The sequence below is a fragment of the Leucoraja erinacea genome, chromosome 21, assembly GCF_028641065.1.
Source record: "Leucoraja erinacea ecotype New England chromosome 21, Leri_hhj_1, whole genome shotgun sequence".
NCBI lineage: Eukaryota > Metazoa > Chordata > Chondrichthyes > Rajiformes > Rajidae > Leucoraja > Leucoraja erinaceus.
This window is the reverse complement of record NC_073397.1, coordinates 2,049,313-2,076,425: the sequence shown is the minus strand read 5'-3', so window position 1 is coordinate 2,076,425 and position 27,113 is coordinate 2,049,313. Positions and strand designations below refer to the sequence as shown.

At 42.8% G+C, this 27,113-nt stretch overlaps 1 protein-coding gene across 1 annotated transcript in view; it reads left to right on the top strand.

The window, feature by feature from the left end:
* The window catches only part of LOC129707579 (short transient receptor potential channel 4-associated protein-like), a 66,208-nt gene that overhangs the window by 27,800 nt on the left and 11,295 nt on the right, over positions 1-27,113 (top strand). Inside the window, exons 5-17 of the mRNA XM_055652727.1 lie at positions 1,934-2,141; positions 3,916-3,971; positions 4,947-5,075; positions 7,126-7,327; positions 7,713-7,904; positions 11,444-11,586; positions 12,254-12,382; positions 15,476-15,534; positions 21,043-21,144; positions 21,967-22,050; positions 22,442-22,532; positions 24,097-24,237; positions 25,604-25,715. Of these exons, the coding sequence (XP_055508702.1) occupies positions 1,934-2,141; positions 3,916-3,971; positions 4,947-5,075; positions 7,126-7,327; positions 7,713-7,904; positions 11,444-11,586; positions 12,254-12,382; positions 15,476-15,534; positions 21,043-21,144; positions 21,967-22,050; positions 22,442-22,532; positions 24,097-24,237; positions 25,604-25,715 (1,648 nt within the window). The remainder of the gene's footprint in view (positions 1-1,933; positions 2,142-3,915; positions 3,972-4,946; positions 5,076-7,125; positions 7,328-7,712; positions 7,905-11,443; positions 11,587-12,253; positions 12,383-15,475; positions 15,535-21,042; positions 21,145-21,966; positions 22,051-22,441; positions 22,533-24,096; positions 24,238-25,603; positions 25,716-27,113) is intronic.

Genomic DNA, 27,113 nt, shown 5'->3' with positions numbered 1-27,113 from the left:
TGCAGATACTGGAAATCTGAAATAAAAACAAAAAATGCCAAAAAATATTATCGCACCTCATCAGTTCTGATGAAGGGCCTTTAATCTGAAATGTAATGATTTTCTTTACACAGGTGCTGCCTGAACTGCTGAGGTGGTTGATGGTTAGTTGTGTAGGGAGGAACTGCAGATGCTGGTTTAAACCAAAGACAGACACAAAAGGTTGGAGTAGGTCAGCGGGTCTGGCAGCATCTCTGGAGAAAAGTAATAGATGATGTTTCGGGTTGCGACCCTTCTTCAGACTGAGAGTTGGGGGAAAGGGGAGCGAGAGATATAGACAATACCTCAGGGAAATGAATGGAAGATATGCAAAAAGCAACGATATCAAGGAAGTGTGAGGCACACAATAAGCTATTGTTGGCTGTGCGATAGGTGATAATGAGTAGTAGGAAGGAACTGCAGATGCTGGTTTATACCGAACATAGACACAAAATGCTGGACTAACTCAGTGGAACAGACAACATCTCTGGATAGAGGGAATGGGTGAAGTCTGAAGAATGGTCTTGGCCTGAAATGTCACCCAGTCCTTCTATCCAGACATGCTGCCTGTCCCGCTGAGTTACTCCAGTATTGTGTGTCTACCTTGGGCGATAATGAGTATACCGACAGGAACTCAACAGGACGGCAGTAAAACTAGTACGACGACTAGGGTGGGGGAGGGACGGAGAGAGAGGTGATGCAAGCATTACGTGAAGTTAGAGAAATCAAAATTCATAATGCTGGGTAGTAAGATGCCCAAGTGAAATATGAGATGCTATTCCTCCAATTTACATTTGGCCTCACTGACAATGTAGGAGGAAGGTCAGTATGGAAATGGGGAGTTAATTTTTTTTGGTCAAGTAGGCAGAGGCTGACAGAGCGAAGATGTTTAGCAAAAGGATCACAGAGTCTGCCCTGATTCTTGCCGTTATATAAGACTCCATACCTGGAGCAGCAGACATAGTAGATGAGGTTGGAGGTGCAAGTGAACCTCTGCCTCACCTGCCTGGACAGTTGAGAGGTGTGTAGGTGTTGCATCTCTTGCGGTTGGAGGGGAAGCTGCCTGGGGAGGGGTGGTTTGATGGGAAGGGACCCGTTAACTAGGGAGTTGCGGAGGGAACAGATCCTGTGGAAAGGAATGGAAATGGGAAGATGTGGCTAATGTGTAGATCCTGTTGGAGGCAGTGAAAATTTCGGAGGGTTATGTGCTGTATGTGACGGCTGAGAGGGTGAAAGGTGAGGTCTAGGGGGACTCTGCCCTGTTGCAACTGGGGGGAGGCAGGATGGGAAGTGTAGTCTAGATAGCTGCGAGAGTCAGTAGGTCTATAATCAACATCAGTCGATAGTCTATCTCTTGTGATGGAGAAGGTGAGATCACGAAAGGGGAGGGTGGTATCGGAGATGGTCCAAGTGAATTTGAATTTAGTTTAGTTTAGAGATACAGCACGGAAACGGGCCCTTCGGCCCACCGGGTCTACGCCGACCAGCGATCCCCACACATTAACACCATCCTAAACCCACTAGGGACAGTTTTTACATTGAACAAGCCAATTAACCTACAAACCTGTACGTCTTTGGAAACAGAAGATCTCGGGAAAAAACCAAAGCATGTCACTGGGAGAACATACAAACTCCATACAGACAACACCCGTAATCGGGATCGAAACCGGGTCTCCGGCGCTGCATTCGCTGTAAGGCAGCAACTCTACCACTGCACCACCGTGACAGGATGGAAATTGGTCCAAGTGAATTTGAGTGCGGGATGAAAAATTGTTTGAGTGCAGGATAAAAATTGAATGGTTGGTATGGATTTGGTGGGCTGAAGAGCATATTTCCATGCTGCATCTCTAAACTGCTACCGCTCGACAGGAAATACTTATCAGTGGAGACGGATAACATATCACGTTGATGCCCTTTAATCGTTTATAATCCTTCAGGTCCAAATGTTGTCGTCTTTAGCCCATGGAGAGCTGTTATTAATAAACAGAAGATATTTTTATTCTCTGTTTGTGGTAGCTCTTGGAGCCATTGTTTCAATAATGTTCCATGCTACTTTCTTTTACAGCTTTTAGTTGAAATCCTCATGCGCCCAACACTTGCCCCACAGAAAAAGAAGCAAAAAAGTAAGTACTGTGTTATTAAACATTCAGGCTAAATACATTTTAACCTCTGGCTTAATCACAGCATCATCCACCAATAATGCATTGCGGAATGTTTAATTTTATAGATATGTGTGATTATGGAGTTTGCTGCCAAGGCTGCCATTTTATGCCCTTTCTTTGCCAATATGCAGTGTAATGCTGCCTTGGGGACAGGAAAGCAACACAAATTTGCGAGCCTTCTTGCTCTGCACATCAGCGACACTAGGGCATATTGCTCATTTATCCTTTCGGCAACAATGTAGATCTGAAAATGTAAATAAAGGGAAGATATAGCAGGGGCATCAAAATTTGAATTGAATCTGATTTTGGAAAATAAAGTTCTTGAAACATGATGATCGATGTAAGTGAGCGTGTGGGTCATTCTGGCTATCGTTCGGCAAAATTGAGTGCATACAATTGGCTGTAACTAGCAAATGGATTGAACTTTGGGCAATAGGTGAGACTGGGGAAGGGTAAAGGGGGGTATCTTAATTGGTGGAATTGGGTAAACACTCACAGGTATGTAGAAGAATATGTAAATACGCTCCTAAAGCTTACCCCCCCTCCTCCCTGAAACACTGAATCAAGCACTGGACCAACTAATCTTTATTTTTAGAATGAGCAGCAAATTCCCCTATACGATACCTAAACCTCCACGGGTTCGATCCTTGTCAATGCTTGGCCAAGCCATTCCGACTCGTACAGACACTGCCCAAAAGGTCTTGCGGTCCCAAGCGCCCTTCCAGATGATCGACACCGATCCAAAATGGGGCTACCTTTTACAGGTCCACAAGCTTTGAAGGGCCGAACTACATAGGGGTGGTCCCCTTATAATCCAATCAAACATTGGATTCATCCAATTACATCAATACATTATTGACAGTTTCCCAATCCATTTTTATTACAGAGTCTTAAACAATGTTTCTTACAGAAGCTTCTGGAAGGAGTCTGGTTAACTGAATAATGCAACATTTACCCTGGAACAGAAAACAATTTCTGCTAGGGCTTAACACTTTGGCCAATCAACAAACAGCAGGGTAACTGTCTTGCAACATTATTTACATTATTTACAATCCCTTTGCAGAAATCCAATCAAACTTATGCATTTACAATACTTTGGAGGTCCTCTGCAAGATTCTCTTACATACTAACAATTACAAAGATACCTAGACTTCCCCTATCTGAGGTTCTGATCTGGGACATAGACTTCCCGGCACCAGTTAGCAGCCTGGGGCTTCTTATACAGAATTGACCAAAAGGCCTTGTGAGTGCATGAATCCTCTGCTTTATTTTGGCTCTATTTTGGCCTGGATTTACAAATATGTATCAACATTTGGCTGGTAACTGACATAGAAATATCTACAACTGTAAATCACATTAGGCACAATAAGTTAATGGATGTTACAAAATACCATAAGCAGATTAAGTGAGACAGAAATGCAGCAAATGGAGTTGAATGTAGTGTTCACAACCAAAAAGAGTAAATGAACTGGAATATCTCTGGATTCAGGTGCATAAATCTCTAATGCCCTAGATTTTTATAGAAGATTTTCAAAAGAATCTGGTGGAATATTTGCATTAATGTCAATAGGACTGAAATTGAAAGGAGATTGCTCAATTGTACTTTGCAGATCCTGTCTACCTGGATCACTTGTTTTACTGTCATGTTAAGGAAGCTTTTAGAAATGGTGAAATGTTAAAGTTAAAAGAAGTTTTGCCAAATCTTACATGTTGTTTTGCTTTGTTTATGTTGCAGTGAGTGAAGACTTGATAAAGGATTGCCTAAGTATATTATACAACACTTGTATCTGCGTAAGTAAGATTTGTTGTGTCTTTTGTGGTCATACTCAGTAAATTTCCACACTTCGAGTAATTTGAGGTCCCAAACTGAAGTTGATAAGATGTAAATATACATACAAATGTACATTGCAGATTTTTCTTGAAAGGGTCCTCTTTTTAATTTAATGGTGCAGGTGAACAGACTCTGCATTTTGGAAACTGCAAATGCTAGAATCTTGAGCAAAAAAGTAATGGAGAAACTCCTTGGGTCCTGCAGCATCTGTGGAAGGGTTGAACAGATGATGCTTCAAGTTGGGATCCTTTACATTAATGGAGTGGAAAAAGCAAACTGGAAAAGAGCTGGTTTGGGGGCAAAGCCTGGCAAGTGATTGGTAAATGCAGGTGAGGGAGATAATTGGAAAATGGGTGGAGAAAGTGATAAAGGCTAGAGATGAAAACGAGACAAAAGGGTGCCAGATAAGGAAGGAAGAGAAGGAGTGCAATGTAAAGTCAGAGAGGGGATATGGCTGGAAGGGGAAGGGGAAAGAAGGGGAATAAAATGGAAATCTGGGCCTCAGTGATGGGAGATGAGTGACAAAGGAAAGGAATGGGGTGACTAGGATGGTGAGATAAATGTGTGTGCATGGTTGAGTTAGGGAGGGTTCAGGGAAGGGACAGGGGGAGGTTAGAGGGGATATTACTTGAAATTAGAGAATTTGAAATTCATACTGTTGGGTTGTAAGCTGCCCAAGTACAAAATGAGGTGCTGTTCCCCCAGTTGAGTGTGTTGTCACTCTGGCAATGGAGGAGGCCAACGCCAGCGAGATTAGTTTGGGAATGCAAAGGGAAGTTAAATGGCTAACAACTGGAAGCTCCAGCATGCCTTTGGGGTCATCAAGCCTATGGTAACCTTTTTGAAGAGTCATCCCTACTTCCTCTCTCTTCCCACATGCCAATTTTTTAATAAATCCTTGCAAGGCAGATGATGCAGCGTTCTCTTATTTTTAGACTGATGGAGTAACGAAGCGCCTCTCAGAAAGGAATGACTTTGTACTGTTCCTCTTCACACTCATGACAAACAAGAAGACCTTTTTGCAAACAGCTACACTAATAGAGGATATCTTGGGAGTTAAAAAGGTCTGTATGTTACTCACAAATATTGTGTTTTAGAACAATGATGATCTTCTGATATCTTTACTCCTTTCTAGCCCATGGTGTAGAGATTAATCGTGATGCATGTTCTCACCGCCTCCCTCTTTAACTCCAGAATCTCAAAATTTGGAACATCTGGGCCTTAGGTTTTCAATTCCAGGTCGTCTTCATCAAAAAGATTCTTCTTCCAAGTGGTTGGCACCACTGCCTCATAGCTCTGGAGACTTGATTACATCTGACTTTAAAGGGCTGTGCAAGACCATTACTGTGTTCTTCCCATGATCCCATAATAATAATAATTAATTTTTATTTGTGGGCGCCTTTCAAAAGTCTCAAGGACACCTTACAGAGATTAACAAGAATAATAAAACATATAATCGGAATAAAATAAATAATAAAGACATCACCAATACACAAATTAAAAACAGAATTCGACCCAAAGACAAAAAATCAAAAACACAATGTGAAGAGAGAGCAGCGGCAGCCAAACCGCGCCAGCGTACACTCTCCCTTCCGACAGCCATCTTGGACACAGACTAACATATTTACTTACACACAAAATAAATCATCCCCCCCACAATGGTTACCACTGTGGGGGAAGGCACAATGTCGAGTCCCCATCCCCAGTTCACCCAAAGTCAGGCCTAATGAGGCCTCCGCTATTGCCTCTACGGATGCTTCCATAGCTTCTCTCTGGGTGCTACACTTTCCCCTCGCGTATTAGTTGATTGGTTACATGACTTTAACTATCTGCCCTATCTCTGCATCTTGCATGGATTTTATATACATCTATCCGATCACTCTTCAGCTTCCAACATTCCAGGTAAAACAATGCAAGTTTGTCCAACTTGTCCAAGCTAATACACTCTAACCCATGTGGGCTTCTTCTGCACCCTTCGCCAAAGAATCCACATCTTCTCTGAATTGAGCTGATCAAAACTCCACACAATATGGTCTAACAAAAGATTTATGAGACTGCAATGTGACTTACCGACTTGGATATTCAACACCCTGACTGATGAAGGCAAGCATGCCGTACACCACCAGTACCACCCTATCTATTTATATTGCCACATTCAGGGAAAGTGTGACTGGTTATTATTGTGACGTTCTGACACACAGAGACAATCGTTTTGCAGGTAATCCAGGTAAATTGTACTATACACGAGTACAACAGGAAGTGGGTATTTTTTTTAAAAGTGCAGAATATAGTGTTACAGCTGCAGGGAAAATCCAGATTTGTAAAAGTGCATGGTCTGCAATTAGATAGTTTGAAGGCTACTTCCTTAGCTCGTGAGACGTCCATTCAAGAGTGATGGATCATTCAGCTCCATGTCAGCGCCCTCTTTTGACCGAGAATTGATTCCATAGTTTTCTGCCAGTACTGAGTTCTCTTGTTACCTGACTGCTTCTCCTATGTCAGTCAACTGTCTGAAGTTCCCTGTTCTGAAGATTTTCTCTCCTTGTTTTTTAAAAATGGGATTGTATTTTCGGTCAACTGTGAGAACCATTCTACACTCAGCAATTTGGGATTGGCCATCCAGTTCACCTATTATCTACTTCGAAACCCGAGGATGCATGTCATCAGGTTGTGTATTTAATAACATTCCATTCCAATAATTTCTCCAATACTAATTTTGTAATGCTAATTTGTTAACTTCTATTACCTCATTTACTTCTGACCTTCAATCGTACACTATTTCAGGTAGTCCTCCTGTGTCTGTTGTAAAAACAGTCACAGAATATGTCTTCAATTTCTCTAACCTGCTCCACCCTGGACTCCTGAGTCTAACTTTTGGAGCATTGATGTGCAGAGTTGTTGGGATGACAGCCACCGGTGGCTTAGTTTGCTTGTCCCCATTAATTTGGATAAAAAAGCAAATACCAGTAAGCATTTTTAGTTTACTTGATGTCTTGGGTTACTTTCCAGTGCCTTAGTATTTAGAATTTCTGTATTGATTAGGTCTTTTTAAATCAGAAATTTGAAAGTAGTTCAGAATTAGTCTTACCTTGCATTGGCTTGTTTAATTTCAAGGAGATGATCCAATTGGAGGATATTCCAAACCTTACAAATCTGGTGGCTAGTTTTGACCAGCAGCAACTCGCAAATTTCTGTCGGATTCTTTCGGTGACTATCTCTGAGCTGGACACGGGAAATGATGACAAACACACGCTGCTTGCCAAAAATGCGGAGCAGAAGAAAGCGGCAGGACCTTCACGAGCAGAAATCAACCAAGGTAGAATGTGATTCAACTCTGTAGCCGCATTGGGATGTTGTTGGGATGCAGCATTTTGCAAATTTACTTCATTTTCTTTTCACTCTTTTCCCCATGACTCCAGTCACCTACCATGGATCCTTCTGGGAGAATTTAGGATGTTCAATGTTGTGTGAGAAACTGGAACCCCTCTCTAATAATGATAAATTTGCATTAGTAATTTACCTAAAAATTGTTGTTTGGAGATTGTCGTGATTCTTTTTATCAGGACTATATCCTGGGAACATTAGATTGGTAGGCTCAGTTTTCACCATTGCTTATTTTATTCTTGCACATGTAATCCATTCTATAACCAGGAGAATGTACCTCTGGCATTGAAGTATTATTTATTTTGATCCCAATTTAGTCACCCTCTTGAATATTCCTGGTTTCATCGAGCGATTATGTAAACTGGCAACGCGGAAGGTCTCTGAGACTGCAGGCACTTCAAACTTCTTGCAGGAACTCGAGGAATGGTATACCTGGCTAGACAATGCACTAGTTCTTGATGCTTTAATGCACATGGCCACTGAAGAGACTGACCAAAGCAGTAGCACAGGTGCGCCTGTTTCTATGACCATATACCCTGTTTATGATAATAACTGTACTGTAACATGTCATTGATGCATATGATGATTATACTTCACACAAGCCTCTTCCCTTCATTACATCTTATCGGTATATCCTTAATTTTTTTGTTAAATATCTAATTTCCCCTTGTGCCATTTGCTGCAAACATTTTAGTTTAGAGATGCAGTGTGGAAACAGGTTCTCCGGCTCACCGAGTGCACCATCCAGCGATTACCAATACACTAGTTCTATCCTACACTCTAGGGGCAATTTACAGAAGCCAATTAACCTGCACGTCTTTGGAATGTGGGAGGAAACCAGAGCACCTGGAGAAAACGCATGGGGTCACAGGGAGAACATGCAAACTCAGTAAAGACTTCTCGCTTGTTCTTTTCAACATTCTTTGAAACTTTTCATTAAAACATTAATTTCAAGCATTTCCCATTTCAGATGTAAAGCCATCAGACACATTATCCCTGTTTCTCTCTGCAGGAAGTGTTTGGCAATGTGTAGGAATGTTTATGGGGCATCCTTTTTTCTTCAAGATTAAGTTATACAGTGTGGAAACGGGCCCTTCAGCCCAACTTGCCCACACCGACTAAACATGTCCCAGCTACGCTAGTCCCACCTGCCAGCATTTGGCTTGTATCCCTCCAAACCTGTCCAATCTAAATGTTTCTTAAACAATGGAATAGTCCCTGCCTCAACTACCTCCTCTGGCAACTCAGATTCCTATTAAATCTTTTCCCCTTCACCTTAAACATATGTCCTCTGGTCCTCGATTTCCCCAACTCTAGACTCTACCAGATCTATTCCTCTCATGATTTTGTACACCTCTTATAAGGTCACCCCCTCATCCTCCTGTGCTCCAAGGAATAGTCCCAGCCTACTCAACCTCTCCCAATAGCCCATGTGTCCTGGCAACATTCTTGTAAATCTTATTTGTACCCTTTCCAGCTTGACAACATCTTTCCTATAACATGGTGCCCAGAACTGAACACAATATCTTCGCTCAGTCCGCCTGGACCTACCTGATCTCCCGGTTGCTAAACACTTTAGTTCCCCTTCCCATTCCCACACTGACCTTTCTGCCCTAGGCCTCCTCCATTATCAGAGTGAGGCCAAAATTGGAGGAACAGCATCTTGTATTTTGCTTGGGCGGCTTACAACCCAGAGGTATGAATTCTGATTTCTCTAACTTCAAGTAACTCTTGTATTCCCTGTCACTCCATCCCTCCCCCACACAAGTCACACCAGCTTTTTTCACCTAGGAAACAGCTAACTATGTTTCCATATAAACCATATATAAACCATATAACAATTACAGCACGGAAACAGGCCACCTCGACCCTTCTAGTCCGTGCCGAACACATAATCTCCCCTAGTCCCATATACCTGCGTTCAGACCATAACCCTCCATTCCCTTCCCATCCATATAACTATCCAATTTATTTTTAAATGATAAAACGAACCTGCCTCCACCACCCAGCCTATCCAAGTTTCCTTTATCATTGTTACTTTTTTGCATATCTTTCATTCATTTGTTTTATATCTCTACATCATCGTCTATAGCTTGTGTTTCCCTTTCCCATGAGTTTCTGTCTGAAGAAGGGTCTCGACCTGAAACATAGAAACATAGAAATTAGGTGCAGGAGTAGGCCATTCGGCCCTTCGAGCCTGCACCACCATTCAATATGATCATGGCTGATCATCTAACTCAGTATCCCGTACCTGCCTTCTCTCCATACCCTCTGATCCCCTTAGCCACAAGGGCCACATCTAACTCCCTCTTAAATATAGCCAATTAACTGGCCTCAACTACCCTCTGTGGCAGAAAGTTCCAGAGATTCACCACTCTCTGTGTGAAAAAAGTTCTTCTCATCTCGGTTTTAAAGGATTTCCCCCTTATCCTTAAGCTGTGACCCCTTGTCCTGGACTTCCCTAACATCGGGAACAATCTTCCTGCATCTAGCCTGTCCAACCCCTTAAGAATTTTGTACGTTTCTATAAGATCCCCTCTCAATCTCCTAAATTCTAGAGAGTATAAACCAAGTCTATCCAGTCTTTCTTCATAAGACAGTCCTGACATCCCAGGAATCAGTCTGGTGAACCTTCTCTGCACTCCCTCTATGGCAATAATGTCCTTCCTCAGATTTGGAGACCAAAACTGTATGCAATACTCCAGGTGTGGTCTCACCAAGACCCTGTACAACTGCAGTAGAACCTCCCTGCTCCTATACTCAAATCCTTTTGCTATGAAAGCCAACATACCATTCGCTTTCTTTACTGCCTGCTGCACCTGCATGCCTACCTTCAATGACTGGTGTACCATGACACCCAGGTCTCACTGCATCTCCCCCTTTCCTAATCGGCCACCATTTAGATAATAGTCTGCTTTCCTGTTTTTGCCACCAAAATGAATAACCTCACATTTATCCACATTATACTGCATCTGCCAAACATTTGCCCACTCACCCAGCCTATCCAAGTCACCTTGCAGCCTCCTAGCATCCTCCTCACAGCTAACACTGCCCCCCAGCTTAGTGTAATCCGCAAACTTGGAGATATTGCCTTCAATTCCCTCATCCAGATCATTAATATATATTGTAAATAGCTGGGGTCCCAGCACTGAGCCTTGCGGTACCCCACTAGTCACTGCCTGCCATTGTGAAAAGGACCCATTTACTCCTACTCTTTGCTTCCTGTTTGCCAGCCAGTTCTCTATCCACATCAATACTGAACCCCCAATGCCGTGTGCTTTAAGTTTGTATACTAATCTCTTATGTGAGACCTTGTCGAAAGCCTTCTGGAAGTCCAGATACACCACATCCACTGGTTCTCCCCTATCAATGCTACTATCAACGAAACGTCACCAATCTTTCTCCAGAGATGCTGCCTGTCCCACTGAGTTATTCAAGCATTTTGCCTGCAGTTCCTTCTGACACAATACTCTAAATGCTGCCTCACCATCTTGTGTAAGTGCAACATGGCCTCCCAACATCTATACTCAATACACTGACTGATGAAGGTCAATATGCCAAAAGCCTTTTTGACCACACTCACTACCTGCGATTCCACCTTCAAGAAACTATGTACCTGCGCTCCTAGATCCTAATGCTCTAGAGCACTTCCCAGAGCCCTACCATTCATTGAGGTCCTGCCCATGTTAGATGTCCCAAAATGCAATACCTAGCCTTTCTCTATTAAATGCCATCAAATATTCCACAGCCCACGCGGCCAACCGATCAAGATCCTGCTGCAATTTTTAACAACCATCTTCACCATCTGCAATACCACCCACTTTTATATCATCTGCAAACTTGCTCATCTTGCCATGTGTATTCTCATCCAAATAATTGATATAGATGACATAGTAACGAGCCCAGCACCGAACCTTGAGGCGCACCATTCGTCACAGTAAATCTAGAACTTAAAGTTAACAACTTCAACAATATATTCCGCAAACGCTCAAAGCAATTTGTTGGTTGCACACCTAGGCCTATTCTAACTATCAATCTCTGCATTCAGAGTCAGCAGATGAGAGTGTGTTGGCTGCCAGCCAGCTAAGAAGTCGGCTTCCACAGTCCATGAAGATCATGCACGAGATCATGTATAAAGTGGAAGTGTTGTATGTGTTATGTGTGCTGCTGATGGGAAGGCAACGAAATCAGGTAAGTGAGAAAATCAGAACTAAAATTTACAATCGTGGTATTGGGTCAGCATTAGAAAGGCAAACAATTGGATACGAACGAGGGTCAGGTTGGGAAATAAGACGACCAGAATGGTTCTTGCAGCACCCAGTGGAAGCCTGAGGGTTCAATACATTTGTATTGTTTTTCCAAGGTAAACACTCCTGCAGACTCTTATCATTTTCAAAAAATAATTTTATAACTCATTCATGAAAGTCCAGGGATAATTCTGGCCCTTGATATCCCCCGAGTGGACAATACAGTTAGACAATGGGTATCCCCCTGATCTTTAGTATAATCGCCCCGATTGAGTTTGGTCTTCAGGGAGAAAAATCCATTCAAGTATTTTTCAGTGTCCATAACTGAATGAGTCGTGTGGAAACCCTTGTTAGTTTCCTTTTTTCGTAGTTGATGATGCCTCGATAATTGCATTTTTAGCTACTGTCACTCTTTGTTTCATTTGGGTTTTTTTTTGAAGCTGAGATGATTTGCTTTGGTATTTGTGTGACCGGTCTTTTAGTAAAAAATCTGGAATTTACATTTGGACTGGTAGCCAGCGGAAACTATTGCTGAGATTCTCCTGCTCAATCCGAATGCTGCAACATTGTTCCAGAGAACAGCTGAGTACTAATTTCTATGGTTCTTTCAGGTGCACAAGATGTTGGCAGAATTTTGCCTTATTCCTGGACTTAATAATCTGTTTGATAAACTGATTTGGAGGAAGCATTCTAATAATCATGTCCTGCATGGGCAGAACCAAATCTGTGACTGTAGTCCAGTAAGTATGAAGCTGCTTCGGGGCATTGCCTTGTCACAACTTGGAAACTGCCTTGCTCATTCCCACTGATTTACTTTGCAACATTGTAGATGCTCAGGATAACAAATTCATTTTAGAACAACAGGCAACCTGCTGAAGGGCCTCAGCAAGTCAAGCAGCATCGGTGTATGTGATGGCTGGGTGGTGATTAGTTGGAAATCCTACCATTCATGAGTACAATCAAACTACGCACGAGGGCAACAGAATATAATGTTTCAGCAACAAAATGCAAGTGTCACAGCAAGGTAGATAAGAGACTACACCCCTGGCCTATGAGAGACCTGTTCAATAGTCTGATACTGATAGGGAAGAGGCCTTGGGCAGAGCAGTATCCAAACCAAGCCGTGATACATCCTGATAGGATGCTTTCTGTGGTATATCTAAAGAAATTGGTAAGAATCATTAGAAAATTACCTTTGTCGAAGTAGAGGCAATGGTGTGTGCTTTCTTGGTTATTTCATCAATGTGGTTGGTGATATTTCTGCCGAAGGACATGTAGCTATCAACGATCTCTGCTTCAACACCTTTGATGGTGACTGGAGCAAGTATGCCACCCTGGTTCCTGAGGTCGGTGACTAACTCTTTAATTTTACTGACACTAACTAAAAGGATATTGTCTTGACACCATTGTACGAAGCACTTTATCTCCTTCCTGTATTCCGTCTCATCTCTGCTCATGATCTGGCCCACTTCAATGGTGTCATCTGTAAACTTGTCTGGCCGCGCAGTCATGAGTGTATAGAGAGAGTAGTAAAGGGTTGCGACTGCATTCTTGCATTGTATTGAGAATTATTATGGAGCATTTTTTTGTTGCCTATCCTTGCTGATTATGGTCAATGTTGCAGGGTGTTGAGTATCCAGATGAAGAGCTGACTGCTCTGTCCTCGATCATGGAGCTTGGAGATGTGTTTGGTTGAACTATGATGTTGCTAACAAACAATAGGAGTCTGATGTGGGTGTCAACTTAGACATCTTAATAGGTCCAGTCACATTGCAGGGAAATGAAATTAGTGTTGATGGGCAAAATGGTCAGCATGGATATGCTGGGCTGAAAGGCCCATGTTATATGCTATAAGACTCCTTACTCCTTGACCTATTTTCTTTTGGCAGAGCTGTCAGTAACCACGATATAAATTTATTCATACAAAGTTTGAAGGTTTTAAAAGTCTTTTATTGTCACGTGTACCAATTAAGGTACAGTGATATGCAAAATACCATACAGCCATACTAAAAAAAATGCAACAAGACACACAACTACATAGAAGTTAACATAAACATGTGGCTTTGGAAATTGAAGGCATTGATTGTCATATTTCAAGAATCACGAGAGTCAGGAGAGGTCCCAGATGATTGGAAAATTGCCAATATTACCCCGCTGCACAAGAAGGGAGCAAAGCAGAATAATGGGAACTATAGGCCAGTTAGTTTGATTTTGTTGGTTGGTATGATTTTAGAGTCCATTATAAGTACGGAGTGCATAGAAGTTCAAGATAAAATAGGCTAAAGTCAGCATGGCTTTGTAAAGGGGAGGTCTTGCCTGACAAATTTGCTGGAATTCTTTGATGAAGTAAATAACAAGACAGACAAAGGAGAGAAGATGTTTACTTCTCTCCTTTGTCTGTCTTGTTATTTACTTGGTTTTCAAAAAGCCTTTGATAAAGTGCCACACGAGAGGCTGCTAAGGAAGATCAGAGCCCATGGTATGAAAGAGCAGATACTAGCATGGATAGGAGGTTGGCTGGATGGCAGAAGGCAAAGAGTGGCAATAAAAGGGGCTTTTTCTGGTTGGCTGCCAGTGACTAGCAAAGTTCCAGCAGGGCTAGGTGCTGGGGCCGTTACTCTTCATGTTGTATATTAGTAATTTGGATGAGGGGATTGAAGGCTTTGTGGCCAAGTTTGCTGATGATACGAAAATAGGTGGAGGGGCAAGTAGTGTAGAGAAAGCAAGGACACTACAGAAGGACCGGTTAGGAGAGTGGGCAGAGACGTGGCAGATGGAATATGGTGTAGCAAAGTGTGGAGTCAGGCATTTTGATAGTAGGAATAAAGGCGTAGACTATTTTCTAAATGGGGAGAGACTCCAGAAATCTGAGGTGCAAAGAGATTTGGGAGTACTGGTGCAGGATTCCCAAAGGGATTATCTGCAAGTCGAATCACAAGTAAAGAAAGCAAACATGCTAGCATTTATTTTGAGAGAGCTTGTATACAAAAACACCATATCTGAGGAACGTCCGGAGGAGCAAATGATCCCAGGAATGAGTAGATTAACCTATGATGAATGTTTGAATGCACTGGGTCTGTACTCACTGGAGTTTAGAGGAATAGGGGATACTACATTGAAACATACAGAATAGTGAAAGGCTTAAATAGAGTGGATGTTTTCACTAGTGGGAGAGTCTAGGACCAGAGTTCACAGTCTCAGAATTAAAGGTTGTTCCTTTAGGAAGGAGATGAGGAGGAATTTCTTTAGTCGGTGAATCTGTGGAATTCTTTGGAGGCCACGTCAGTGGATATTTTTACAGCAGATAGATAAATTCGTGATTAGTACAGGTGTCAGGTTATGGGGAGAAGGCAGGAGACTGAGGTTAGGAGGGAGAGAGAGATCAGCGATGATTGAATGGTGTGGACTTGATGGACCTGAATGGCCTAATTCTGCTCCAATCACTTGTGATCTTATAAACTTGCAAAATTGTTAGTGCTTAGCGGGCTGGATACAGGAGCATATATCTCCTGATCTGAATCCAGCACTAAGGAGCAGACGTTGAGAATAAGTATGCCATTTAGGATTGGGGTGAAGAAAATTCCTCTTTTGTGGTGAGCCTTGGGATTTTTATACCTTGGAGGGCAGGGAGGCAGAGTCTTTAAATTAATTCAAAACAGTTGATTGATTTCTGAATATTAGAAATTAAGGAATATGTAAGGTTTGCGTGGCCTTGTGGCGCTCTTATTTATTAATTGGGAGATACAGTATGGAAACAGCCCATTCATCCCACCAAGTTAATACCAAACATTGATCAACTGTTCTTATGCTCTTATGTTTGCCTTCCTCCACAGGAGATTTCCCTGAAAATCCAATTCCTAAGATTGCTTCAGAGCTTCAGTGATCATCATGAGTGAGTATACAAAAACATACAGCATTGTTCTATATATTAGCACTCGCAATTATTTGGAGGTAGTCCGTGCCGAACATAGTATATAGTAGCACTCGCAATTATTTGGAGGTACATTCTCCGTCTCCCTCTCCGTCTGTGTCTGGGCCGCCAGTTCTCCACTCTCCGCCCGCTCCTCATCCGCCAGCACAGCCGGCGGCCTTACACATGGTCACTGCCACAGCCTGCGCATGCGCACAACCACGGCCAGTACATCATCGGCTGTGGTTGTGCGCATGTGCCGCCCTGCACATGCGCACTGCCACGGCAACTGGTCGGCGCTGGGCACTTTCTCCCTCCCTCCCTTTGCATTGTGGGAGATCTGGCCGCCATCGCTGTGTGGTCGCCGCCTTGCCAAGACTGCTGAAAACCAATGCAGAATCACTCCCTGGAGCTGGAGTAACTCTTGCTTCATGGTTTCCTAGTCCTCCAAAAATATTCCAAATGGAATTTAAACTAGAGTGGACCCTCCACCACCAAACTCAAAACTCTGAAAAATAACAGTCTATTGCACTTTATCTGTTTATTAATTGTGTATATATATGGTATATGGACACACTGAACTTTTATCTCCTGTTCTGTATTATGTTTACATATTCTGTTGTGCTGCAGCAAGCAAGAATTTCATTGTCCTATCTGGGACACATGACAATAAAACTCTCTTGACTCTTGACTTGGACTTAAGCAAAAAAGGGTTCTTGGGGAAAAAAGACCTACCTTCTATTTAGTTGCGTCTGGTTGGGTAACAATGGTAGGGTGAAGACTATTCCGTTCTTTAATTGTGCGGTGAAACTCCATGGAGCAGCCAGCATCTCTGGATTGAAGAAATTGGGTGACGTTGCGGGTAGAGACACTTCTTTAGATTTCCTCTGGTTTTAGTGTTTTTAATTTAATTTAAAGACGTGGAAACGGGCCTTTCAGCCCACTGAGTCCACGCCAACCATCGATCACCCGTACACTTGTTCTACAAGATACAAGATACATTTAATTGTCATTTGGACCCCTTGAGGTCCAAACGAAATGCCGTTTCTGCCGCCATACATTACAAACAAATAGACCCAAGACACAACATAATTTACATAAACATCCATCACATCGATGTGATGGAAGGCCAAATAAACTTATCTCTCCACTGCACTCTTCCCCCCCCCCCCCCCCCCCCCCCCCCGATGTCAGAGTCAAAGTCAAAGCCCCCGGCTGGCGATGGCGATTGTCCCGCGGCCATTAAAGCCACGCCGGGTGGTGCAAGGTCGCACACCGGGTCTTGGTGTTAGAGCCCCCGGCGTGCGCTCGCAGAGTCCCGCGGCCATTCCAAGCCGCGCGGGGCGGTGCTGTAAGGCCCCGCTCCAGGAGCTCATCAACCCCGCAACTCGGGCGGGGGGAAGTCGCCGTTGCGAGAGCCCTGAAAAGCGGTCTCCCTCCAGGGACCCGCGGGCTCCCGGTGCCGCCGTCCACAGACCTGCAGTTGAAGCCTCCGACTCTCCGGTCGGCCGCAGCAGCAGCAGCAGCGCTCCTCCACCGCTCCACCCGCTCCGGACTCGGCCAGCCCCGCGACGGTGAGGTGAGTCGGCACCAGAGTCCCCGGTCTCTTCCTGTTGGAGGCCGCTCCTCATTGCAGCCCCAACGACAACGGAAACCCGACGAGAAAAGGTCGGGTCTCCCGTGCAGGGAGAGATTTTAAAAGTTTCCCCCCCTCCCTCCCACCCCACCCCCCCCCCCCCACACACACACACCCCAACAAAAAAATAACAAAAACTACATAAAAACATAGACAGAAAATAATAAAACGCGGACGGGCTGCAGAGGCCGCTGCTGACGAGAGTTGCGCCGCCCACCGGAAGTGATCCCACACTATCCCACACATTAGCAACAAGAGTCGAGAGTGTTTTATTCTCTCACGTCCCAGTTAGAACAATGAAATCCTTACTGGCAGCAGCACAACAGAAAATGTAAACACAGTACTCTGTAAACAATGTTATAAACGAGAAAACAAAACAGTGTATATTTATATGAACGTATATCTGTGTGTGTGTATAGTGTATAATATACACACACACACACACACACACAAAATTTCCCTCGTGTGTGTGTGTGTAGGAAGGAACTGCAGATGCTGATTTAATCTGAAGATAGACACAAAGCTGGAGTAACTCAACAGGACAGACAGAATCTCTGGACAAAAGGAAAATATAACATTTTGGGCTGCGTCTGAAAAAGGTTCCTGCACACCTTTGGAATGTGGGAGGAAACGAGCACCCAAAGAAAACCCATGCGATCAAAGGGAAAAGGAAGAAACTCCATACAGACAGCACCCATATTCAGGATCAATTCCAGATCTCTGGCACTTTTAGGCAGCAAATTTATGGCCAATGTACTGCCCCATAGTCTTGAACTGAATTAAAACATACAGTAGCTGTAAAGCGTTACTTAGAGATTTATGACTGAAAATGGATAGTTTCTTTTTTTAGTAACCAAAATTATCAAAGTATAATTTTTTTGTGTATTGGAAAACAAAATATAGTGGCACAGCTGATGGACTTGCTGCCTTGCACGCCAGAGATCTGTGTTCGATCCTGTCCTCGGGCACTGTCTGTTGAATTTGCACATTCTCCCTGCAAGCGTGTGGGTTTCCTCCCACTTCCCAAAGACGCATTGGCTTTGTAGGTTAACGTGTCTCTGTAAAATTGCCCCAAATGTGTTGGGAGTGAGTGAGGAAAGTGGGATAACAGAACTTACGTGAATGGGTAGACAAAAATGCTGGAGAAACTCATCGGGTGAGGTAGCATCTATGGAGCGAAGGAAATGGGCGACGTTTCGGGTCAAGACCCTTCTTCAGACTGATGTGAGGGTGGGGGGTGGGAAGAAGAAATTAAGAGGCGGAGAGTGGGCTGAGGGAGTGCTGGGAAGGGGAGGAGAAAGCAGGGACTACCTGAAATTGGAGACATCAATGTTCATACCGCTGGGGTGTAAACTGCCCAAGCGTATGAGGTGCTACACCTCTAATTTACAGTGGGCCTCACTGGCCATGGAGGAGGCCCAGGACAGAAAGGTCGGATTCGAAATGGGAGGGGGAGTTGAAGTGCTGAGCCACCGGGAGATCAGGTTCCTTATTGTGGTGAGCGGAGGTGGTGTGCAAAGCGATCGCCAAGCCTATGCTTGGTCTCACAGATGTAGAGCAGCTGACACCTAGAGCAGCGAATGCAATAGATGAGGTTGGAGGAGGTGCAGGCGAACCTCTGCCGCACCTGGAAAGACTGCTTGGGTCCTTGAATGGAGTCAGGGGGGAGGTAAAGCGACAAGTGTAGCATTTCCTGCGGTTGCAAGAGAAAGTGCCAGGAGAGGGGGTGGTTTGGGTGGGAAGGGACGAATTGACCAGGGAGTTACGGAGGGAGCAATCTGCGGAAAGCCGACAGGGGAGGAGATGGGAAGATGTGGCCAGTGGGAGTAGACAAAAAAGCTGGAGAAAATCAGCGGATGAGGCAGCACCTATGGAACGAAGGAATAGGCGACGTTTTGGGTTGAGACCCTTCTTCGGACTGATGTTGGGGGGGGGGGGGGGGGGAGAAAGAAAGAGGCGGAGACAGTAGGCTGTGGGAGAGCTGAGAATGGGAGGGGAAGGAGGGAGAAAGCAAGGACTACCTGAAATTGGAGAAGCCAATGTTCATATCGCTGGGTGTAAACTACCCAAGCAAAATATGAGGTGCTGCTCCTCCAATATGCGGTGGGCCTCACTCTGGCCATGGAGGAGGCCCAGGACAGAAAGGTCGGATTTGGAATGGGAGGGGGAGTTGAAGTGTTGAGCCACTGGGAGATCGGGTTGGTTATTGCGAACTGAGTGGAGGTGTTGTGCGAAGCGATCGCCAAGCCTGCGCTTGGTCTCACCGAGGTTGATCATACGCTGAATAATCCAACCACATTTTTGTTTGGAAGTGGAAAGAAATAATGGAAATTGCATTCATTGCCACATGTAAAAAGAGTTGAGATACTGTATTGTAATTTTGCTGCATGCCATTGTGGTATATATCATGTCTTGATTGGTGAATATGTTTAGTTTGTGACTTTATTTGAAGCAGAAATAATATGTGAATGCTTCATTGAAACATAATTCCGACTGGTAATTACGCACTTCGTCCGAGCACATTATCGCATGCGTCATGCAAATCCTTAAATGACCACCTAAACTGTCATTTGGCAACCTAAAAAGCTGCCTAGGTTGCCCGGCTGGAAACAGAGAAAAAAAGTTAAGTGAGAGCCCTGGAGATAGTCACCCAGCGTCTAAACTTGAATAATTTATTTTGAAAATCGGTCTGCTTCAGTTCATGCATGAGAGTACAGAGACAAATGGCTAAATTTGTATTCTCTAATCGTCCAAATGATTCAAATTTGTTGTAAAGTGCACTAAAGAAGTTGACCTTTTACAATTGGTTGTGGTTTTATTGGTATTAAGATTGTTTAGCAAGAATTCAATAGTATAAAGATGTTTTAAAGTTAGTTTAATATTCGTGTTGTAATATGTTTTTGGTTTCTGCCGTAGTATTGAAATGATTTTCGTGTTGCTATTAACAATTGGCAATTGTGACAAGGGGAGGCTTTTCTTTACTTCTCAGCCTCCGTGTGGTCTTCAAGGCAACCTCGCCATTTTCCAGCTTGCCAACCCACTGTGTCATCACACTCACCTTGTTCCATGATTTTTTTTCAGGCAGATAATCAATAAGTTCTCCAATCACCACAGAATTTTCTCATCCCCATTCAGTCTGCCAGTTGTATCATCTGTTGACTGTCATAAACTGTTTCCATATCACTGACTCTATTCTGCTCCGTGGCGTTTTGCTAAAACTCAAATCAAACACTTTCCAATCAGCCCTTTTGACCAAGTTTTTGATCATCCATCTCATAGTCATACAACACAATTGGCTCAACTCAATTCATGCTCACCACCCCACATTCTTCAAAATTCCAAAGAATACAGATTTAATTTCTTAAGCTGCTCAATAGGACATGTCTCTGATTCCACAAATAAACCTGGTAAATTTTGTGAACTACTTCCTAGTATAAAAAAAGGCTAAAACTGAAAAAGGTCCTGACCTGAAATGTCGCCTATCCATGGTCTCCAGAGATGCTGCCTTTTCTCCTGGCTTACTCCACTTTTTTTTTTGCTAACCAGCATCTGCAGTTCCTTGTGCCTCAGACAACAAGATCAAAACTACAAAATAAATGAGCTCATCTTTTATTGTATTTTATCATCTTCCTCTCCCCAATTCTCAAGAGGCTACTCATACTAATAGTTTTACCAGTAACTAATTTTGCAAATTAAAACACATTTTTCAGTTGAAAATGGTGTCAGATTGTAAAGTAGCTAAATATTTCTAGCCTTTTGTATCTAGTCGACTGGCACTTGTCAGGTTTTAGAAAAGAGCATGAGCAATATGAATGTGCAACATTTGATTGACAATATTGTCCTTGGATTTTCAGGAATAAGTACCTCTTATTGAACAGCCAGGAGCTGAATGAACTTAGTCTCATCTCACTCAGAGCCAATATACCAGAGGTGGAAGCAGTTGTCAACACTGACAGGTACACACATTATTGATTTATTATGGACAAGTCAAGAGAGTTTATTGTCATGTGTTCCAGATAGGACAATGAAATTCTTGCTTGACTATTATAGACATTGACTATTATAAATGCTTAAAATAGCAAATTACACCAATGTAGATTGTCATTACTTTTTGGTTTCTTGCTGTCACGTATACCCAAATTTCCTACTGAACTATATACTTTAGTTTAGAGATACAGCACGAAAACAGGCCCTTCGGCCCACTGAGTCCGCACCAAGCAGCGATCCCCGCACTATCCTACATACCCTAGGGACAATTTACAGATAGACCAAGCCAATTAACCTACATGCCATATACTGCTGTATACTTTGAAAGCAGCCCTTGCCAATTTGTCTAAATGAGTTTTAAACATTGCTGTCTTGGCATCTGCAAACTTACTAATCAGATAGCGTACATTTTTGTCCACATGTATTTAATATCGAATAGCATAACTTGTTTTGCAGTCCATTAGATATAAAGATAAATAATCATTGAAGAGGTGTCCTGACCCGAAACGTCACCTATCCATGTTCTCCGCAGATGCTCCGCAGATGCTGCCTGACTCACTGAATTACTCCAGTATTTGATCTTTCCCTCCTAAACAATTATTAACCTTATTATTATTTTCTGTAATGTTTCTGTAACATTTATCGTAAATAATTTACAAAACTATCAAACTTGTACTTGAAAATTGAAAATGAATCGGAATAATAGAACACTGAAATGGGTAATTCTGTCTAAAATTTCCTTCATCACATCAATTTTGTATTTCCCTGAATATATTTTGTTGTTTTTCCAGAAGTCTGATCTGTGATGGGAAGAAAGGACTTCTAACAAGGTTGTTACAGGTTATGAAAAAGGAACCTGTTGAATCCTCCTTCAGGTGAGTTTCCTTCACATTCCAGCCAAAATGCACATTGCTGTCTCTTCTATTTTCCAGTCTGTTAAATCTGTCGGGTGTGTAATCAAGAACACATTTGAGGAAGTGAAATCCAGATCATTATTTTGTTGCAGACCATGTAATCATTGCTTTAATTGCCATCTTGCTGAGTTTGTTGGTGGAACAGTTTTGTGTTTTTAAAAAAACACATGGATTAGGTACAGGACTAGTACGGCACAATTAACTAAATGTTAAAGCACATTCTAAATACAACTTCCTATATTGCTAGTACTGCTAATAGCCATTGAATCCATGTTTAATTCATAATTAAAAATTGAGGTGACGGCAAACTTGCATGAAAACCTCATTATTGATGCCTTACTCTTCTTTGTAGATTCTGGCAGGCAAGAGCAGTTGAGAGCTTTCTGCGAGGAGTGACGTCTTATGCTGATCAGATGTTTCTTTTGAAACGTGGTTTGCTGGAGGTAAGCTCAAAACCATTTTGTAAATGGCCAACCCAGCAGCTTCATTGTTGTTAATAAAAATGACTTTCTAAAATCTACATTTTGAGCATAGCAGGTAATGCATGCGAATCTTGAAGCCAATTGAAACTAATCCCATGTGCCAGCACATGGACTGTTTCGCTTCATTCCCTGCTTATTTATGCGCGTGTCTGAATGCATCCTAAATGTTGCTATCATATCTGCAGGTACCAGAACTGCACACAATACTCTAAAGTTGTAACAGCTACAGCATGGCTATTAGTCAGATTACGCAGACTGGGCCTATACTCTCGATGAGAGGATGAATATTGATCTGATTGGGGGGGGGGGGAAATCCTTGGGCTTTGTAGGATTGATGCAGGTTTGTGGCTGTTCAGGGTGAATAGGGATTAATTTGTTCATCCAGAGAATAGCGAGTCCTTTAATTTCTCTACTCGGGTGAAAGAGTCATTGAGTATACTCGTGTGTGTGTGTGTGTGTTACTGAGATTTTTGAATATTATGGGAATCGAATAGCGTGGGGAAAATTGCAAGGGACTGAAAGAGTGGCTGAATGGCCTGTCACTATGTTCATTTCTTATATTCTTATGAAACAGTAATTGGGGAAAACATTAATAGGTTCTACAACAGTTCTTATAAATAAAGGAGACAAAATAGATTTTCTACAGACAAGTGGTGGCTTTTTCTAACCTGATATTAATTGCTTTTTGGTGTGGGTTGAATTGTGTATATGGGTTTTCAGGGAGGTTTGCTGAAATTCAATTCAAAAGGTGGGTAAAGAATTTGGAGGCCCAGGGATAAGTGATAGCTTGGTTAAGAATTGACTGAAAGATAGACTTATTTTTTCAGTTTTTAAATTGTCTGATGGCAGGATTCCCATTAGATGTTAAGATCAGAGGATTGTTTTTATAATAATTGCATAAATCGGTTGTGCAGGGTAAAATTTGCAAATGGGACGAAGCTCGGAAGTGTAAAACTGAGGAAACTAACAATGATGTACAAGAGGTACTCTGCCAGCTGGGCAAGCAAATTACAGATGAACCAATATAGTTAGGAATTGATGCAACGTGGCAGAGAATGAGAAATAACTCTGCACAGAGCTCTGTAAGATGGGCAAAAAAAGAGGGCTTTTTTCTACATCAATAGCAGGGCATATTGAGAGAGCACTTAAGACCCACCATTTGCTTTGTTTTACAAATAAAATAGTACAAGAGAGAATGAGGGAGTCTTCACACGTCAAACCTTTATAAAATATTGAGACAACATTGCATCCAAGTGGGTCACAACGTTGTGAAGATGTGCAACCCCTAGAATACAAGGAGCAAAGATTTATTGGCACGGTTCAACAGATGAGTGTTGACTAGTCTTCCGTACTGAGCTGTTCTGTGACCACCTCTTGGGCTACAATTACTATTTGATTCCATTCTACGACGAGTTCAGTAGATCCAAAGTTTTTCTGCATGCACGAGGCAAAGAGAATTGGAACAGCAAGGTTACCTGGGCAATGCCTCCACAAGAAGTTTACTCTTGTATTTTTACCTTTGCAGCACATTTTGTTCTGCATTATCGACAGTGAATGCAAGTCGAGAGATGTGTTGCAGAGTTACTTTGACCTCTTGGGCGAGCTGATGAAATTCAACATTGATGCCTTCAGGAGGTTTAATAAGTATGTAAACACAGAGGAGAAGGTGAGTGAGATGTGCAGCTTACTCTACAGCAGGTTGATAATTACTCGTTGAGAAAGTAAACTGGATTTTTAAGAATATAGTACATTTCTTGTATTGTGACTGTCTGTAATGGTGCCCATGAAGTTCTGACTTTTTTTTTTCTAAAAATCCATTTAGTTTCCTAATTTACTTGTTGGAAAATGAAACCTGGCCTTTCAGATTGAACTTTCATATCATAGTACTTCACTCTTGCTCTCTGAATTGGCAACCAGTTCACCTCTTTAAAAGGCACAGTACCTTTTTTAGGTTGGTTTTCTGGGACATAAACACTGCTGGCAAGACCAGTGTGTGTCATCCCTAATTGTCCTTCAAACGGTGGTGGTGAAAAGGTATTCCCATAAAGTATTTGCATTTTAGGATGATGTGTGGCTGGTGGTTAAGCCTGCAGTGTGTTGTTGGGCTCACCTAGATGAGTAATTGTCGTGCAATTTGTAGCAGGCACAGTGGGGAGGAAGAATAGCCATTGAAAGAGATGAGCAGATTGAGGTGGATCAGGCAGCAACTGGCAGGCAATAGGTGGAACCAGTTAAAGAGGGAGCTGATGAGCAGATGGGGCCAGGAAGGGTGGAGATAGAGACAAGAGGATTGAAGGTGGAGCTAGCACAAGCCCAGTGGTTTGTATCTGCCGGAGTTTAGAATAGTGAAAGATTTAGTTAGAACATTCAAGATCAACAGGAGTCTCGATCTGGTGCATGTAGAAAGGATGATGCCTATTGTGGATCTAGGGGATCAGTTTTGAAATAAAGGATCACCAATTTATCGAGATGAGGCAAAAGTTCTCTAGGTGGGTCTTGTGTCTTCAGAATCGTATTCTTCAAAGGGTGGAAGTAGCAGAGTCTATGAATATTTTTAAGGCAGAAGGAGGTGGATTTGAAATAAGAAAGGGATTAAAAAATTAATGTAGGAGGAAAAGTATTGGAAGTTGAGGTTATAATCATCATTATTTGCCAAAATCTTCTTATCTCAGGCTTTGAGTAGCATATTCTTGCTCTAAATGTACCTGTTCAGCTATTCATGCATTAGGTTAAACGTGGGCAAGGAAATCTTCATCCGATTATTGCCTACGTTTTCTCTCAGCTGATGGATAAGTGCTCGTCCATGTTGAATAACACCCGTTTCCTATTGCCAAGTCAATTTTGGATCCAGGTTGCCAACTTGCCCTGAATTGTTTGGATGACTTCCATTTGTTACCTTGTCAAAAGTCTTGCTCCATCTGAGCCACATCTATTACCCTGTTCTTATCATTACACATTGTTACGCCCAGCTAGTGTGTTTTCTATGTTACCCACTGTTATGCAACAAATTATCTGGTAACTGTCTTGTTTAGTTTCAGATATTTTTGAATCAGATCAACAGTTCTTTAGTGGATTCCAATATGTTGGTTCGCTGCATAGTATTGTCCTTGGATCGATTTGAGAGTCAAACAGATGCCGTAAAAGGTATGTTAAATATTATGAATATGAAATAATAATTCAAAAGTTGCGATGTCATGTTACAATTGTACAAAATGTTGGTGAGTCTGCACCTTGAGTATAGTGTGCAGTTCTGGTCACACGACTATCGGAAGGATATCATTAGGCTGGAGCAGGTGCAGAAAGGATTCCGAAGGATGTTAAAGGGTTTGAGACTAGAGAGGTTCAGGTTTTGTACCATGGCAGAGTTGTCACCACAACCGAGCACAGGTTTAAGATGGGAGGAAGAAGTTTGAAAGGAGTTTTGAGGGAAGTGACCACATCGAGAGTGGTCAATATCTGGAACTGCTGGAGCGACTGGTGGAGTTGAGTGCAATCTGTATGTTTGAAACATTTAGACAGGCATGGCATTGATGGACCAGTGGTCAAATGAGAATAGTGTAGATGGGCAATAAGGGCATTTTTTGCATCTCATCCTTTTTCTAACTCCTGCAACCACATCAATGTCATAGATGGTGCCACAATGGTGAACTTTCAATCTGCCTTTGGGCACGGTAAGAACTGGCTGCTGCATGGCTTGGCTTTATCATGTGACCAGTCCAAGTTACATGGTGATCATTGAAAATCTAAAAGCCTTGGTAGATTCAGGCAGCATCTGCGCAAAGAGAAACAGTTCACATTTCACATCAGAAGCTCTCCACCACTGGCAAAGATACAGTAGATGAGGTTGGAGGAGGTGCAAGTGAGCCTCTGCCTCACCAGAAAGGACTGTCGGGGTCACTGGACAGAGTCGAGGGAGGACATACAGCGACAGGTGTTGCATCTTCTGCGGTTGCTTGGGAAAGTACCTGGGGAGGGGGTGGTTTAGGTGGGAAGGGACGAGTTAACCAGGGAGTTACGGAGGGAATGGTCTCTGCGGAAGGAGGAAAGGGGTGGAGATGGGAAAACGTGGCTAGTGCTGGGATCCTGTTGGAGGCGGTGGAAATTGCGGATGATTGTGTTGTATGCGACGGCTGATGGGGTGGAAGGTAAGGACTAGGGGAACTCTGTCTCTGTTGTGACTAGGGGAGGGGGAACAAAGGTGGAGCTGCGGGATACCGAGGAGACTCTGATGAGGGCCTCATCTATGATCGGAGAGGGGAACCCCCGTTCCATAAAGAATGAGGACATCTCAGATGTTCTAGTATGGAACATCTCACCTTGGGCGCAGATGAAGGGTCTCGACTCAAAACATCACCCATTCCTTATCTCCAGAGATGCTACCTGTCCCGCTGAGTTACTGTAGCTTTTTGTGGCTATCTATGTTCCCTTATCTGCTGAGTTTACTGGTATTTTTTTATTTCATGTGATGTTAAATCCTGTTGATAAATTTGGATATTGAAAGCTGCGACACATTCCTGATGTGTACAAAGCCCATTTTAACTG